The sequence below is a fragment of the Passer domesticus genome, chromosome 1 (genome assembly GCF_036417665.1).
Source record: "Passer domesticus isolate bPasDom1 chromosome 1, bPasDom1.hap1, whole genome shotgun sequence".
In the NCBI taxonomy this organism is placed as follows: Eukaryota; Metazoa; Chordata; class Aves; order Passeriformes; family Passeridae; genus Passer; species Passer domesticus.
Window position 1 is genome coordinate 73,939,254 of NC_087474.1, and position 16,315 is coordinate 73,955,568.

A 16,315-nucleotide genomic window follows, 5' to 3' on the forward strand; every position below is an offset into this window, starting at 1 on the left:
AAAGAAATTGTGTCTGCTAACAGAAGTCTCTGAAATACAAAATGGCTGTGAATGTAACAGAGCAGCCCTTAATTTTTAAAAAAGGTGAAATAACAAAAGAGAATCTGACAGCTCTACAGCTAATAAGCTAATGTGTGCGCAGCTTTGAATGGCAGGATTGCAATGATTGTTTACAGATTTTCTATAAATACTTTCCAGATTTCTCCCTCATTTGCTCTGGCCGTTTTTATGATGTGTTGAATAATCACATATTTCTCATCAGTCAAGTGAAAGGAGGGCTGACAGTAACATGGAAACTGTGGGTGGATTGCAAGGTCAGGGAGGCCTCGTGGGACGAATGGGAAGTGGGAGAGAAGGGAGAGGTTCAGCTCTAGGCTGAATCAGAGAAGCCAAAAAGTATGAAATAATCACATAGAAGACTCATTTCTCTCCAGACTTCATTTCTTAAGAACTTGCCATCCACTGCAGTAGATGTACCCAGTGAGTGTTGAAGGTAAATCTGGGAGGGTTTGGGGTGTCTGGCTGAGGACAGCTCAAGGTTTGAGCAGCCCTTGATTTAGACAGGTGCAGATTCAGAGTCGTGTGACTGGAATCCAAACACACAAGGCATGTCTGCACTGCTGATACCCGAGTGGTGAACCACAGCCATCATGCACTTTTAACCTCATCACCTGCTCTCTGTCCACCAATTCATTTCCACCAGGGCCTTTCTGTGGCTGTTCAAACCTCTGCACACATGCAGAAGGGCTCTGCTCTTTCTGAGAACCATCATCCACCAAAATGAAAGATTCTTCATGTCCTCAGCATCATGCTGGTTTCAGGTCCAGGATTTAGTATGGGCAACTGGTTAAAAATCCTCACAGTGGTGGAGGTGCTGGGCAAGGGGGGAGGGGGGAGTAGCACAAAGTGAAGCTCAGAGAAGATAGACTTTGCTGCATGTTTTAATCCTGGCTCACAGCTGAGAATGTGCCCTTTCCATTTCCACATTTGTTTATGACATCGGAAGGTTGAGAGGTGTTAGGACACACATTTTTATTTCATGTGCAAGAACTCTTTGCAGGAACCCCTCAAACATATCAGTTATAACATCTTCTTACCTTATCCACAACTACATTTCATAACAGAGTCATTTTGACTACAACAAAAAGCTTTTCTGTATCAGAAGTGTCAAAAACAGGTGTTAAAAAAGGAAAAACAATTCTTCCTGAAAATTATTTTGCTGAGAGAGAAACTTCACATAAAGAAAACCTCTATCACAACCTGATATTTTATTTCTAAAGCTCTTAATACACTACAGACATCTTGTGCTTGACAGTTTCTGGGTAGGAAATTTTCCTTCCAGTCACTATCAAGCATAAAACATCTGCCACCAGCAGGGACTGATCCCTGCTATCGACAATCCTTGGTTTTAGAACACCTTCCAACAGGTGTCTTCGGGCTTAGCTGAAGCATTTCCTTCTTCCAACACAAAATATCTGCTGGAGACACTAGGGAGATCCAGGGACATACCAACACTTTAAGGGACAGTCTCCAAGTTCTGATTGCCAAGCAGACACTTTTTCTTTGGGCTCCTTTCCTTGCATATTGCTATTACATTATGGCTCTGAGATTATAGGCATTTCATGGCAGATTGAAGCCGCATGTAGCTGGCTTTGGAGGAGAAAGACATGGATGTATCAGTAGTAACCACCAGTGCCATATCATTTGCAGTAGGAATACTTTTTTTTTTTTTAATCTCAGTCTATTTTAACGTTGTACATAGGGAAAGCATATGTTGTTATGTAACTGGAGAGTGAACCTAAAAAATAACCATACCAACCCACTTCAGGAATACTGAGCTCCTTGGCTTTGCAGTGATGCTGCAGCAACTTCCTTGCAGAAATGAATAACAGTTTTTTTCTCACATAGACTGCTCTTACAGTGGGAGAGGGTTGTTGTTGCCCACCTGATAGCCCAGAGTTGCAGAGTGAGCACTATAATTTGGCCATGTTTTTGCACTCTGAACAGAAACATTTTGTTTTGCAGACAGGATGGTTAATGTAGAAAGGAATTTTGCTCATAGACCAAATATTCCAGACTATCTAGATTTCTCTCTTTGCTTTTCTACTGAGTTTAACCCAAAAGCTGGGCCTCAGTTTCCATTTCTGTTTGCCTGGAATAATTATGTTTTACCATCTTTACACAAAATCTTGACTTTCGGGGATGAAAAAAGTCCGCTCTACTTATGTCTCAAGCACAATTATTTTATTTGAACAAGATTTTTGAAGTGGAAGATGGCTGAGACAAAAGATACGCTGGCCAATTCGTCAAGTGAATTTGTTTATTTCTTTCCCAGTCATCGCTTTTCAAGCAACATCTGGATACTCTCCAGAAGGAGACTAACTGCTGGAGACAGCTTGGATTAAACCATGTGCATGTATTATTCAACTTAATGGCAGTATTGGGGAACACTACACTTTGAAAGGTCTGACAGAATTGAATGCTAAATAAAGTGGGCCACTGGTGGGTCAGAAGAGATAACTCAAAAGCATTTTTGATCTATAACAAAAGATACATATAAATGTTGAGCAGATGTGTTCACAAAAATAGAAATGGTACAATTGTGTTTTGTAAAAGAAGATTTATATTTTCAGTCTGTTGGCACAGTTTTCTTTATTTTCAGACTGCAGCTAAGTTGAGTTTGGCCACCTCTTTTCCTAATTTACCCCGTAGCTCTGTTACCCTTTCACCTTTACAAAAAACAGCATTTTAGTTCCCCGGGCACTCTACTGACACATGGTTATGAATTGTGCATGTTCAGAAGATATTGTAAGCTATAAAGCTGAGAACAGACAAGGAAGAAAGGTAAATGAAGGCTCAAAAGAAACATCTCTTGTCTGGCAGACTTTCAGCAAAGAGGACAACAGATCCCCCATTGCCTGAGCTTCTGAAGCTCCTTTGCACTTTGCCCTGTTATGGCTAAGCCGTACCTGAAAATAAAAAACGAAAATGTAAGGGAGTGAGAGAACAAGCAAGGTACATACAAGTAATTTTCCTTCACTGAGGCAGGTCACCAATGCCCTGACAGTAGGAGTACCAGCAGGACTCACTATGTCCCCTCCTATCTTGGATCTTCTTGGTATACACAAGCTGCTTGTGTTCTGCCTACCTAGCTATACCTCACCTTCCCCAGTGTGGGCACATCTACATCAACAGAAATGGCATTTTGGATCAGTGTGATTTATGTCCATCTGGAAAAAAATGTAAGTTATGTGAATATAAGTTACTCTTACCCTCATGTGAGGGTATCTGTGTGAAGGATTGCATCTTACTACAGCTATTTTAGGAAGCTGCTGCATCACTAACCAAAAAAGGGGGCACAAATTCAGTTTGTAGGGCAGAACCCTCTTGTCCAGGCCACTTGAATTCGACTCCTACTCCAGGTGTGTACATGAGAACAACCTCAGGTTCATCTTTGGCCATGTTAAACGATTCTCTTTGCAAGCGTTATTTAATGCTTAATTCTTGCATATTTACACAAGGGAGAAACATTTCCATTTGTTTGCATTTCACAGTATCTCAATTTTAAGCTGTCTGGCAACTATGGACATTCACAGGCTGCCAATTACATTCAGCTTTTGGCAAAAGAAGAAGAATGTGTGTGTGAGGAATATGGCACACAAAATTAATCACCCCACACATTTAAGAGCAAAGATGCTTAGCTTTTCCCAGCACTACACAGATTTTTTTGAAGTTTCCGTTTTTGTTGACATAAGCCCGTTTCCTCAGGGAGAAAGTATGTGTTTCAGAGACAAATGTTATGGCAGGGAATCCTCCCGGGCTGCTGCTACCCCAGCGTGCACAGGTGCAGTCTCCGTAACCCTCCCTTGCAAAGGAACAGCTGGAGGAAAATATTCCACGGCAAAGGATGTGTCACTTCAGCCTCATGTCAACCTCCAGCTGCAGTGCAACATCATTTTCTTAGACTACATATCTAATGTCAGGGAGAAAGGCAATTAAAATTCTGGCATTGACATTGAGACAAAACATTTGCTAGCAAGCAATAGGATATTCAGCCAGGGCCTTATTCCCAAAAACGCACGTGTGCAGGCAAGAAAACATCTCTGAAGCTCTTTTACCTTTGATCATACAATTGGTCTAATGTTTAATCTATTTTCACTATAACATTCCCAAACTACCTACATGTCTAAGAAAAAAAAAATCATGTTGCTTTACAGGTGAGGATGAATGGATCTGGAAAGGGCAGAAACAGGTAGTAGCTGCTGGTTCAGAGAGGAGTGCTGCTGGAATTAAATTGAGCAATAGCTTCCTCACTAATCTGCTACACACCTGCTCAGTCACAGGACTCCCCGTGCCTCCTGCTCCATCCATAAAATAAATCCGTGGTTCCCTGAAAATGCACTGATGGTTGGAAACACAAAAGACATGTAGCAACCCTAAGAGAGAATTGTATCTTCAACTAAACATGGCAAGGAACTAGTTAAAGAAATAAAATGAACAATAAAGCTTAAGCCCCTTCCACCCTGAAAAACAGAGAGGTTAAGGGAAGAAGAAAAATGTATAGGGAGTGATTGCAAAAGAAAATTTTGAAGGAGGCATTTGAATACAGACAAAATAATAGCAAAATAAATCAAAAGAGGGAATTAGTTCCAAAATTAAGCCAAGAAAGTAAAGACCATACAGAGATTTGGAAAATTATGAGTATAAAAACTAAACAGAGGTTATGGTGGCAGGAAGCCGTTTAGTTTTATTATGCTCAGATAACACAGGCTGTAATTGTTCATGAAAGCATCCAACTGAAGGAAATTTCCATAGACAAGGGGACGTTTTCCAACAAAGAGCTGAGTATCTGAGTAAACACCTCAAGGGACAACCAATGAACACTGGCTCATGAGCCTCATAAGGCAACACCAAAGTGGGTTTTTCCTTTTACTTTGCAGTAACATACCGACGGGGAAGAGAGAAGCACGAGTATTGGCCGCGACTGCTTGTCAGCACACAGGCTCTGCGGGGAATTGGTCTGAAAGGAGAAACACAGGCAGTTTTTCAAAAGCACTTGATGGTCTCCAACTGTGCCCAGTGGAGTTTAGTTTGGCCAGTGGTAACTGTTTGTGAAAAGATCCCTCCCTAAAGTCTCACATGTTAATGGAAAGCAGACATGGAGGGTATGTAAATGCAGACGAATTAGAAACAAACAGCTCTGGTCAACCGAGGCATCATTTCCTTCGCTCTGGAGTCAAACAAGGTCACAGCGAGTCAACTGCGACACACGCGTCAGGAGCACGAGTGATCTCAGCAGCTCTGGGGAGAGCGCTCATGGGCTCCAAGCTCAGCCTGGCTGGAGCCTGCAGCCCAGCACAAACTCTGCCTTCTCAGCCCCAGGAAGCTCGCTCTTACTTGAATTCTCACCGGTGAAAAGAGGATATAGCATTAAATAAATACACCAACCGCTCAAAATACGGGAAGTAAAAATTCCATATGGTCTTAGCAAACACTGGAAATAATATTCAGAGAGGACTATTTATCTCAGCTTAAACTCGTGAACCTGAAACGTATCCTGGGAAACATACAACTCAGGGAAGGAAACAAAAAGTAAAGAAGCAGGGGAATGTTCTTGTCTGCAGGAGAAAAGTTAACGTGCCAATATTTGAGATAAAGTTCAGAATATGTTTAAGAAACTTTCTTCCCCCTGTATTCATATGCCAGGGTTTGTATGAGCAACAAAAATAAATTTGTAATTTTATAACTAGCTCAGATTCACCTGAGTTTTACAGGAATGAAGCAAAGAAATTAAAACCAAATGGAAAATCACAATGACTGCCAAAAAAGAGACACAAAGGATTTTAAAATTGAATGTTTGGAAGCAGAATTTAGGCTAAAAGTGTGATTAGTTAGCTAAATGTCTCTGATAATTTTGAAAGTCCCATCACTTTTTTCTCTTCACTCTAGGAAGAAAAAAAAAATCACCTCTTGCAAAATTTGTAAGCTGAACTTTCCTCAACAAACAGAGGTTGTTAGACAAATAAATACATTAATATTTCAAAGAACATAAAAAATCAGTACCAAAAGGATCCTTGCCAAGATAGGGAAAAGCTCTCTGATTCAGTTTGGTTCATTGATAGCCTGATCAGTACACACAGCTATTGTGTTAGCCTGTTTTCCTTATCTTGAAGTGAAATAGGTGGGTTTATTCCCCTCCCTCTGTGATAATTATTTTTGACAGTTTCACTGTTTATATGTGAAACTGAGAAACTGTTAATTGAAATAAAAAATGAGTCATTGTTTCCAGCAAGTTTTGCCAATGTTTTGATCTGTGTCAATCTGAGCTTAATTATTAAGTTTTCTTTAAAGGAAGAGGCACAACTGTATATTTTAATTTGCCCCATACAAATACTGTGCTCCTCAGACATACGTCAGTTTAAGAATATGAAATGCTGCTAAGTAGTATTGAAAATATATTTAATGACTATGCACCAGAGACCTACAGTTAAAAATAATATGGATGAGAAAATACATCTTTTTTTTCATCCTTCCTTTTTTTTTTTTTTTTTTTTAGAAAAGGATATGAGAAGCCTTTATAGCCTTTCAGCAGATCTGATTAACCATGATATATGCTCTATCACTAATGACGTTGCCAAAGTCAACGTCCCTGGGCTGTGAGAGGGAAATCATGTGGAAAGCCAATTGTGTGTCGTAGGCGGAGGGCAGGCTCTGCACCCTGTAGCCATCCACACATTCCCCCAGTGTCTGCTCTGCAAACATGCATCTGCTGTCAGAAACTTGCTCGGGTACTCGATAGAAACTCCTCTGTGATTTTACTGTTAATGCACAAATTCGGCTTGGCAGAAATAGGCTCTGGGATAGCAGAAGTGCGAGGGAAGATTTTCCCACATGTTTACGAGCCTGGGGTGTATGTGTACATGAGAAGGAACTGGGGGGCAGAGGGATAAATTAAAAAAAAAAAAAGCAAACAACCCTTTATATCCACAAAGGAAAAATAATAACATTTTTAAAAAATCATCCTGGGGGTGCTTGAGGAGGCTGAGAACTGTTGTAGAAATCTGTCTCAAGAAAGCATTTTCACAGCAAATTTAAATGACTTGACCAAAAAAACCCCACCCACATCTAGTTAATATACTTGGCAAAATATATTTTAAAAGATGCAATTATTTGAACAGAAACACAGCACACAGTCATGGGCCAGTGACATCACTGGACTTGGGAAGAGAGAAACTTGCAGCTTTCCTGTGCCACAACAAATTTCTTTCTTTGTTTTTTGGGTTTTTTTTTGCATTTGTTTTTCCAAATCAGGATAGCTCCAAGAACTTTAACAAATTGTTTGCAAAACAAGAGGCAGACAGTCCCACTCCTGAATGCTTTTGCTGTCCTTAGACATGGAAACCCTCTTACAAGCAATGGAAAGCTCATTGAATCAGGAATAGCAGAAATTTTAACCTACCCCTTCCATTAAACTCCTTGCTATTCCCAAAAGCAGCCAAATTTTCCAGTTTTGCCAGTAACTTTCAAGCTTCTATTGATTTATGGGCCCCCAAGTGTTTTCTCTAACTTCTAGATAAATGGAGAAGCCTGACAAAAATGAGTAGTAAAGCATATCAGCCTTTTCTAAACCAGCACAGACTAAAAAGCAGATCTCCCAGCAGTCTTTTGCAGGCACTACCAGCCTGCTGCTCAGCAGCGGTGCCAATGCACGGCGTGTTTGAGCAGCAGGCTGCCCCTCACCACCCCCAGCCTCTCTCTGTGACTGTATCCAGCTGTCCACACATTGTCTGTGTGCTGCTGGAGTGTATGTGCTTCCCAGAATGAAGCTACATCTCTCTTGTGGAACAGTGAGCCACTCCCGCCTGGTCATGGACACGATGGACATGGAACACTCGCCCATCACTGCATCAATCTCCTAAGCCTTTGAAACTTCTCATTTTCCTCTCCTCTCTAGATGCAACAACACATTCAGTTTCTATGGCTGCCTTTGGGCTGCTTCACTGTTCATACTTTCTGGCTCTTTGTGCTGCTCTTTCCTGGGTATGCTCCAAAATACCTGGCAAAATGAGGTGCTCTAAATCAGCGTGCCCGCCAAAGGCTTAGGCTAAAGCCTAAAAATGAGGACAAGGTGTAGGTTTTCCATCACTGCTGCCTTGCCATGGGCATTTTGGGTTTTGTTCAAGGACAAACTATTGTTCAGCTATGGAAAATAAACTCTTTTAAATCTTTTTGAAAGCAGCTTAACACATAGATTTCTGACTAAAAGAAGTTATAGGGATTATATTTGAAAACTGTGTGCACTGAAGATATTTTTCTTGTTAAATGAATTCAGGAATCGCTTGTACTGATACAAAACTTCTGCAATCAACCAAGCAGGTTGTATAGCTGAAGAATATCTTTCTGAAACAGAACAGAAGAAAAGAACAGTGCCAATGACTGAAAGGAACTGGAACATCAAAGAAATATTTTCTATCTCTTTTCTCTGAAAAAGGAATAACTGTAGTGGAATGGTATTTTGATAGAAGGATAGCCAAGTATGAACAGCAGCTCCTGGACGTGGTAGGAGGGCTGAGGGAGGACACTCAGCTTCCAGGCACTGGTCACTTGGAAGCAGCAGAAAAAAGTGAATGTCCATCTCTTAAACAAATAGCTAAATACATGCAAGCCGTTTATAGCTCACTGTGCATTTAAAGAAATTCATGTGCATTTTTCACAACCTATAGCATAAATATAAGGCAATAAAACTTTGACATGATATTACCATATCAGATACTGACCACAGTTTCTGAAAAACACATACATTAAAAATGTTAGAATCATTTCTTTGGGACAAGAGGAATCTTCATACCATACACCCAGCAGGTTATGCCTTTAGGGAGAAAGACAAAACATTTCTTAGTTTGACATTTTTTCTATTTAAAACTCTATCTATCTATGTTGCACTCCTATGGGAATACCTCCCCCATCTACCTATGGAACTATTTACTTATTTACCAGGAATTTAAGCAGCTAATCAGCTACAGTTGTTACTGTAGTTTTTCTCCTGCTGCATTTCATTGACTAGTTTTGCTTTGTTGCTCCCTGACATTGTTTAAGTCATCTGTCTTAGGTATTGCAATTCAAAGTTATTGTTTGCTTGCACAGGGAATTTTCAGTGAGGAAATTTTACCCAGGCAAATTATCTTCTGAAATGGTTTCAAATCAGTCAAAAATTTGAGGCATTACCATCCCATGAATTCCTGCATTGGCCATTTAACATCTGAGCCCAGAAAGCTTTCTGCTGTGCTCTCAACATCCCCATGGTGAGGAGCATCCCTCTTGGAGGCAGCTCCTCACCACAAAACAGTCAGTGCCACCAAACTGTCTGCCCAGAGCTGAAAATCCTCCATGCTCAGACAGTTATCATTAAAGTCCTTGAAAGTAAAGCTGCAATTCAAACTCTTCAACAAGAAAAAAAAGAAAAATAAGGAAACCACATTTCTCTATCAATTTAACTTCTTTCTGACTCTCGGATAAGCTTGTTTGAAGTTTCTTCATCACCTTCAATTACAGCTAACTGAAGTCTCCTGTATGTTTACAACCCCATTTTTCCATTTACAAAGGGAAGCACAACACACTGGGATTGCACTGGAGCAAGTAATAAATGATACTATATAAAGTACAATAATGACTAGAAGAGAACATGAAGGCAATTCAGCAATTGCTCAGTGAGTTCAAGGAGCACTCTTCTGACATCCTCAACTGCACATAACGATAGAGCTCAATATCTTTTGTACTGTAATAGGAATTATAAAAAAAAATTATTGCATTACAAAATGCATAAGGAGAGCTCACCTATTATAAACATAGACCACGCCACAGGCAAGACTCATTTTTATATCTTATTAACAAGAAAAATTTTGTGCTTATTACTCTAGGGGTACTTCATTGTAAAAAATGAAGCATACACACTTGTATACAATTATTCTCAGTATTGTTAAATAATTCTTTGCTTCTGAGCAGGTGCCTGAACTTTGTGATCAGCAATGACTGAAGGCAAGGCACTGTGATGTGTCAGTGACAGACTCTCTTTTTCCTCAGCACACGGCTGTATTGCCATTTGCTCTCCTGGAAATCTTTGCCTTGCCGCATCGTTACCCAGCAAAGAAGAAGGGATTGATCCTACTGGGATTTGTTGCTTTTCTCTATATCAGTTGGTAAGAATTTAAGTATTTTTTTCTTCAAGTAATTTACTTCTTAAAATAAGGCCAAATGCTGTACTTTAGATCAAATTTCCCACCCAGACACAAGGAGGACAACAGTCTTTTCTGTGGAGAAATCATTTAAACTTCAGCTGAGACACATGAAAACTATTTCCAAACATAGGCGAGGCAGGTTTCTTCAAACACAATATAGGTCCTGAGCCCTTACACAGTGTCTCCTGCTCTTGTAAGGCCTTTAAAAGGAGAGTAACTAAACTGCCATAAATTCAGGGATAATTAGAGTAATTTCTTCTCAGATGGAGTTTTTATTTCTACTAGTACCATCAAATTTACCACCACTCACTGTTCTGCTCACTGCAAAACCACCAAATCCCAAAAGGTCTGGGGGTCATGGGAGCAGGAGAGGAGGAAAACTCAGTTTAGTGTTTGGCAGGGACACGTGGCTGGTTTTAGAAACTTGAGACAGAAAGTGATACTCTGAGCCAGGTGCAAACTGGTGGGTAGGGAGGAGACATCTGCCCACCACCACCACCTCCCATTCCACCAGTGGACACTGCCCACATTTCCAACAACACATGAGTTGACCCCCAACCTGTTGGAGAATCATCCTGAGAGAATAAACTATGTCTAATCAGCACCTCCCACAGCTCACAGCCATCTGTCCACCTGCTGTGTGTGTGCCATGCACCCCTGGAGTGGGTTTGCTCATTGCATCCTGGCTGCAGTGCCGGGATATGGAGGCACTGCCACCCCATGTAACTGTGGGCAGCTGCCAACACTTCAAAGTTCTCAGAGGATGCCTTGTATTGAGACCCAACTCAGGAAGGGGCTGTATAATTTCAGGGTATTATACAACTTTCCAGAGCTGAGGAAACATCCAGGCTCTAGGGTGGAGAACACAAAGCATATGTATAACAACGAGAGGATACTGGTCAGCGAGGAAGTGACTTGTCCTCATGCAAAGACTTCTGAGAAGTCACTGGAACTATGAGGAAACTCATCCTTCCCATTCCTACTCACCAGTTCTCACTCTCATCTTGAGACTATCTTCAGCCCAGTAAGTGAAAATCTGAAATAGAAAATAAACTGCTCAGATGAGACACTGGAGTGACTTGAAGCCCATCAGAGTGGCTGTGGAAACAGGGGACTTCACTGATACATTACATAAGCAAATTAGGAGCCATTTATTCTAATCCTGCCCAGAGCCTAATAGGATTACGACCATGGCTTCCTAAATTCCTTTTCTGTGTTCTGATTCACCCCATTGCTTAATGCCAGCTTTGTTTTGCTTGTCTTATGACAACATTTGGGTTTTACTGTCTTTGAGACCAGACTGCTCTTACAGCCATGTGAGCTGTGCTTTCCCCTAAAATCCCTATCAGCTGAGCAATTTCACCCTTCAGGAGACATGGCTCATATCAGGACCTGAATCCACACCAAAGAATGAAGATCAACACAAGCATCAACACACTGGAGCCCTCCCAGTATCTTCTATAAGTTGGTGCTGCATTGTGTTGCCAGGGTCCTGAATGGAAGGTGGTCCCTTAGAGTGCTTGTCCCCTGTGTGCCAGCACCCTGATGACTGGATAAAAGATATTAGGATGTCAATACAGTTTTCAAATCACAAGGAGCCTCCTGCCTGCTTTCTTTTTTCCTCCACTCCGTGGTTCCCTGCAAACCACAGACAACAGCTTTCAACCAAGAGAAAAATGTTCTGGCCTGTGCACTGAAATCCCAACACACATACATATTTTACTGTTGGTCCTACAACCTGGTGATTTAATAGTCCCATTTGGGCACCATATGTTTCACAAGCAACAGAGTCCTTCCTCCAAGCCCCTCCTGGGCTGTCACTGCCATCACTGCAGCACCAATGGGCTGAGAAGTGACTGGTCCCTCCAAGGCAGCAGAGAAACTGAGAGAAACTGAGCAGCCAGCTACACCTCTGAGCAGGGTGTCACTGTGGCTTTGAACAGTCATTTATTTGGGTTTGACAGTACAGGTTGGAATGTTTCATATGAGACACACCAGCTGGCCAAATGCACGAAGATAATCTAGTTCCTCGTCATATAAAGGAAAAATGGTTGTCACTCTCTGTTTTGCTGTTGGAGGAACGACATGAGAAGAGGAGTCCTGTGCAGTGAAGAGCACAGGCTGACATTTGCACAGGCTCCACTTAGCACTTGGACTTCCGTGTTTCTGCTCAGCCTCTCAGGGGCCTTTCCTGCAGGATTTTTTTTTTTAGTTTTTTAATTACTTATGTGTTTCACAGCTCTGTTTGTTAGATGAAAGAATCTTGAATCATAAAAATGAGTCCCTACATTTAAATACTTCCATGCTCAGTCCAGACAGCACTACTATCAATCCCCTCCATTTCTCCACTCTATCCCTCAGGTGAGGATAGTAAAACTTTATTCACAGGCAAGACAAAACCAGCTTTTTATGCCCCACTCCTTTCTTTTCTTAGTGGAGAAAGGAAGAAGCATCCTTTTAGCCTTTTTCTATATCCTTAGCATTCTCCATTCCTCAGTGTCATGACACAGTTTCAGGATAGTGTGGCAGCCTGCTTGTCAGTTCTCTTTCAGGCATGATGCTCAGTGTAAGGTAGTAGGCTGGGTGACATCAGAAAAAATTACAATTGTGTTCCCATGTTAACACTGGTGGTGGAAAGTATGGCATAATCCTCAGCTATGGGTTTTTTAATGAAGAATTAAACCTTTTAGGGCCATTTGGACCCAAAAGTTTATTTTAGGGAAGTACTGTCCTTGTTAAAAGGGCACATCCTGATAACAATCAATGAAGACTTACCCTATTTTTTAAATTCTTTACATAATCAATACAAATATAAATAATTTTATTCACAAAAAAATATTCACAAGAAAGCATTTTTTCCTGTAATTAAGATATATAAAGATCACTTTTATATTATTTAGTTCAGGAATTCTCTATTAACCACTCATGTGAGCCATAAACAATGAACATATTACCAGCGAACTGACAGCCACTACAAGATATTTTCTGAGAGAATAAAAAAGGCAGAAAGAGAGGGCACAATTAGAAGAAAAGAAACCCTATAAAGCAGGCATATTAATCTTATTTCTTTTCCAAACCATGCTTTTCAAACAGTTCTGGCACAAAAGGGTGAAGCAGCCACATCTGTTTCCCACCTAACCATTCCTCTTCTTTTCCTTCTCTTACAAAAGAAAAGCTGCTGGAGAATTCCCCTTGCCCTCTCACCTCCTGAAAACTTCTTTCCACTCCTCAAAAAAGTGGTCAACAGCAGAGGGATTGAGACAGGGAGGAACAGCTCTGTGTCTCCACAGACTCTAGGGATCTGGATAGGGGCTGAAAGGCTGTTGTATCTAAAGAGCAAACATATGTGAGAGCTTATTTGAATAAGCTTCACTTAGGATAGCCAAGTGCACATCCCTGTTCCTGAACATTTTGCTATTTTACTGTGCTTTTACTGCTGTTAATAGCCAATGCCACCAGGGTGACAGCAGAATATTGTGTGCATTCCAACCTGCACTGAAACCCATCTAATTTAGCACTGGCTCAAGTGTGCTTCACAGCAAATAGCCCAAGTGCCGAGGAGATGTATTGACAGCCGAGCTAATTTTCTCTGTATCAAGCCTGTTTTGATAACTCAGCCCCTCAGGAGCTGGAAATTTTGAAGTGGTTCCTCTAATTGAATGGTCCTAACCAAAGGTAATTTCTCTCCTTCCTTGCCTAGGGTCCTGTGGATTTATTCTGTAACAGGAGAGTGGGTATATCCTCTCTTTGCTTTGTTCAGCCCTGCTGGACTAGCAGCCTTTTTTGCCGGTAGCCTTGCCATCATCGTCGCCTTCTACAACTTCGGAGAGTTCCTCAACCGTATGATATGGGGTCAGTCCAAGTTTTCTTCATTACTTCCATGCATATGAAAAAAACACCCCGGAAATGAAGTGCTGGGGTTGCCCAGGCAGGCAGGAAGAGGAAGGGGGCATGAGTACATTGGGGAAGGTGTTGGGGAGGTGGCACTTGAGTGTCAGATAGTGATTGTTGGGTGCCACCCACGTGCTAACAAATAGAGAATAAATCGGAGCGATGATCCCAACCCTACCAGACAAAGGTGGGACCATCTTCCTCTAACTTGGGTCAAGAAGCGCCTCTTACCAGCATAATCACTGGATTTTGAATTCCTGCTCAAAGAAGGGTCCAGAGAATCCACATGTCTTGGGCTGAAACTCTTATACCTGCATCACATGTTGTTTGTCAGACTAGGGATTAGCAGTGTTTACTGCAAATTTACAGGAATGCATCAGTGTATCCAAGCAAAAGCACTGTGGCAGCAGTTCCATGACTAAAACAGCATTTTGGAAACTTTTACAAAGTGTTGAGAATTTTTCCCTTCTGCTTTAGTAGTGGTATGACCAGTAGTGACATAAAAAAAGTGAAAAGCAGCTTCATTGGACATAATGGGCAGTTGGAGGGGGGGAAAAAGTAGTTTAGGAAAGCATACTTAACACATGGAAGAAAGAGAGAACTGAGGAAGCACCTTTGAGGGTTTGGCATGGGATACTATTATTATTATTATTATTATTATTGTTGTTGCTATTGTTATTTTTATTATTGTTTCTGTCATTAATATTTCTTCAGGTTTTCTCTCCTTTTCCATTCAAGATTGAATTTTTGAGGATGAAAGTGTTTCTGTCAGGAAAACATGTGTGTTTTATTTAGGACAAACGTGGGAACATTTGCAATTTCTTAAACTAGCTTTTTGATTATAGAGAAAACACTGCAAAAACACCTCTGAAAATAAATAAGACAACCTCCCTCTGTTCTCAGGGAACATTTGATGCCTGATCCGTTTTGCAAAGTCTCACATGCCTGTCAAGCCAAAGTAGAGTGTCTGTAGCTAGTCTCTCACCATCCGCACTCAGCTACCTAAAAGCAGCAGATTGGCTTTCAAATGTGCTGAATAACCAACTTCTCCACTTGCTACCTTTGCAAACAAGATGCTTGCTCTACATGTCCATGTTTGGAGATTTTGGCCACATTCTATTCTGCAAAAACATCATATAAGATGAGGATTGCTGGTAAATTAAAACAGATCTGCAGCCTTTCTGCACTAGCTCTGTTTTAAGAGCCATCACATATAAATAGTAACTACTGCTAATCAAAGACTGCACCACCACCACATGATGGCATAAGTCTTTATATGAGATATCTGATACATTTATGTATCAGATTTTTTTCATCACTGAGTACATATTAGTAATTTTAGGGCTAGAGTATGCCTGCTGCAAATGCTGGAGATAATCAGAATAAAAATAATTTGATTTCCAATGTGCTAACTGATTGGACAAAATGTTGTGCCAAGCAGAGATCAAATTAACTGCAAAAATTAGATGCATATTCAACAGCTGACTAAAGAAATTTGGGCAAGCACTCAACTTTACTGTGCACACAGAGAGGCTGAAAAACACCCCAGTTGTGGTGACATGAATGTAACCTCAGAATATGTATATAAACTATACACAATATTCTCCATTGATATCTGGTGTGCTCTTGTGATCCCTGGAGGCCTCATCTGTGTGGTGGGTCTGCCTTTCCATGCATAGTTGCTCTTTTTCAAAGAAGCCACAAAATCCTGGCCTTAACAATTACATGGTGTTTTCATCCACGTGCAAGACACTCCCCTTGAGTTACAGTTCCCCATGTTGGTGCCAAGTGTTTTTACTGATCCACATCCCAGCTGTGTCCACCCAAGAGAAGAGCAGGACTTCCTTAGGCTGGTATCAATAACCAAGTCCCAATAAGCCTTGAAACATAGCCACAGGGAAGCTATTCCAAATTACAATGTGCCAGAGTTTTAATATATTCCTGACTGAGACAAATTTTTGGTTCAGCATTGCCAGAGAAAAAAGAGCTGCAAACTGAATGAAGATGCGATTCCAACATACCTTTGTTCCCACAGCAAAAATGGCTCCATGTACTTTTTTTCATCCTACCCTTTCCTCTCTCTCCTTCCCATCACAATAAGGCAGAGGATGCAGGGGAAATGATCCTGCAGAAAACAAAAAAAACAACCAACCAAACAAAAACCAACACCTCCCACCTCCCCCCCCCCC

General features: G+C 41.0%; 1 protein-coding gene and 1 long non-coding RNA gene across 3 annotated transcripts in view; one reads left to right on the top strand and one right to left on the bottom strand.

The window, feature by feature from the left end:
• ADTRP (androgen dependent TFPI regulating protein) overlaps window positions 1-16,315 on the top strand; it is a 29,527-nt gene that overhangs the window by 9,454 nt on the left and 3,758 nt on the right. The window contains exons 4-5 of the mRNA XM_064424660.1: window positions 10,081-10,196; window positions 13,936-14,087. Of these exons, the coding sequence (XP_064280730.1) occupies window positions 10,081-10,196; window positions 13,936-14,087 (268 nt within the window). The remainder of the gene's footprint in view (window positions 1-10,080; window positions 10,197-13,935; window positions 14,088-16,315) is intronic.
• Window positions 1,268-16,283, bottom strand: LOC135303192 (uncharacterized). 2 transcript variants are annotated; one of them, XR_010364682.1, is made up of 6 exons: window positions 16,148-16,283; window positions 11,223-11,271; window positions 8,801-8,869; window positions 4,949-5,020; window positions 4,330-4,390; window positions 1,268-2,969 (listed from the first exon to the last, which is right to left on the bottom strand). It is a non-coding gene; the product is annotated as an uncharacterized LOC135303192 (long non-coding RNA). The 2 variants fall into 2 exon arrangements; XR_010364684.1 differs by lacking the exon at window positions 8,801-8,869.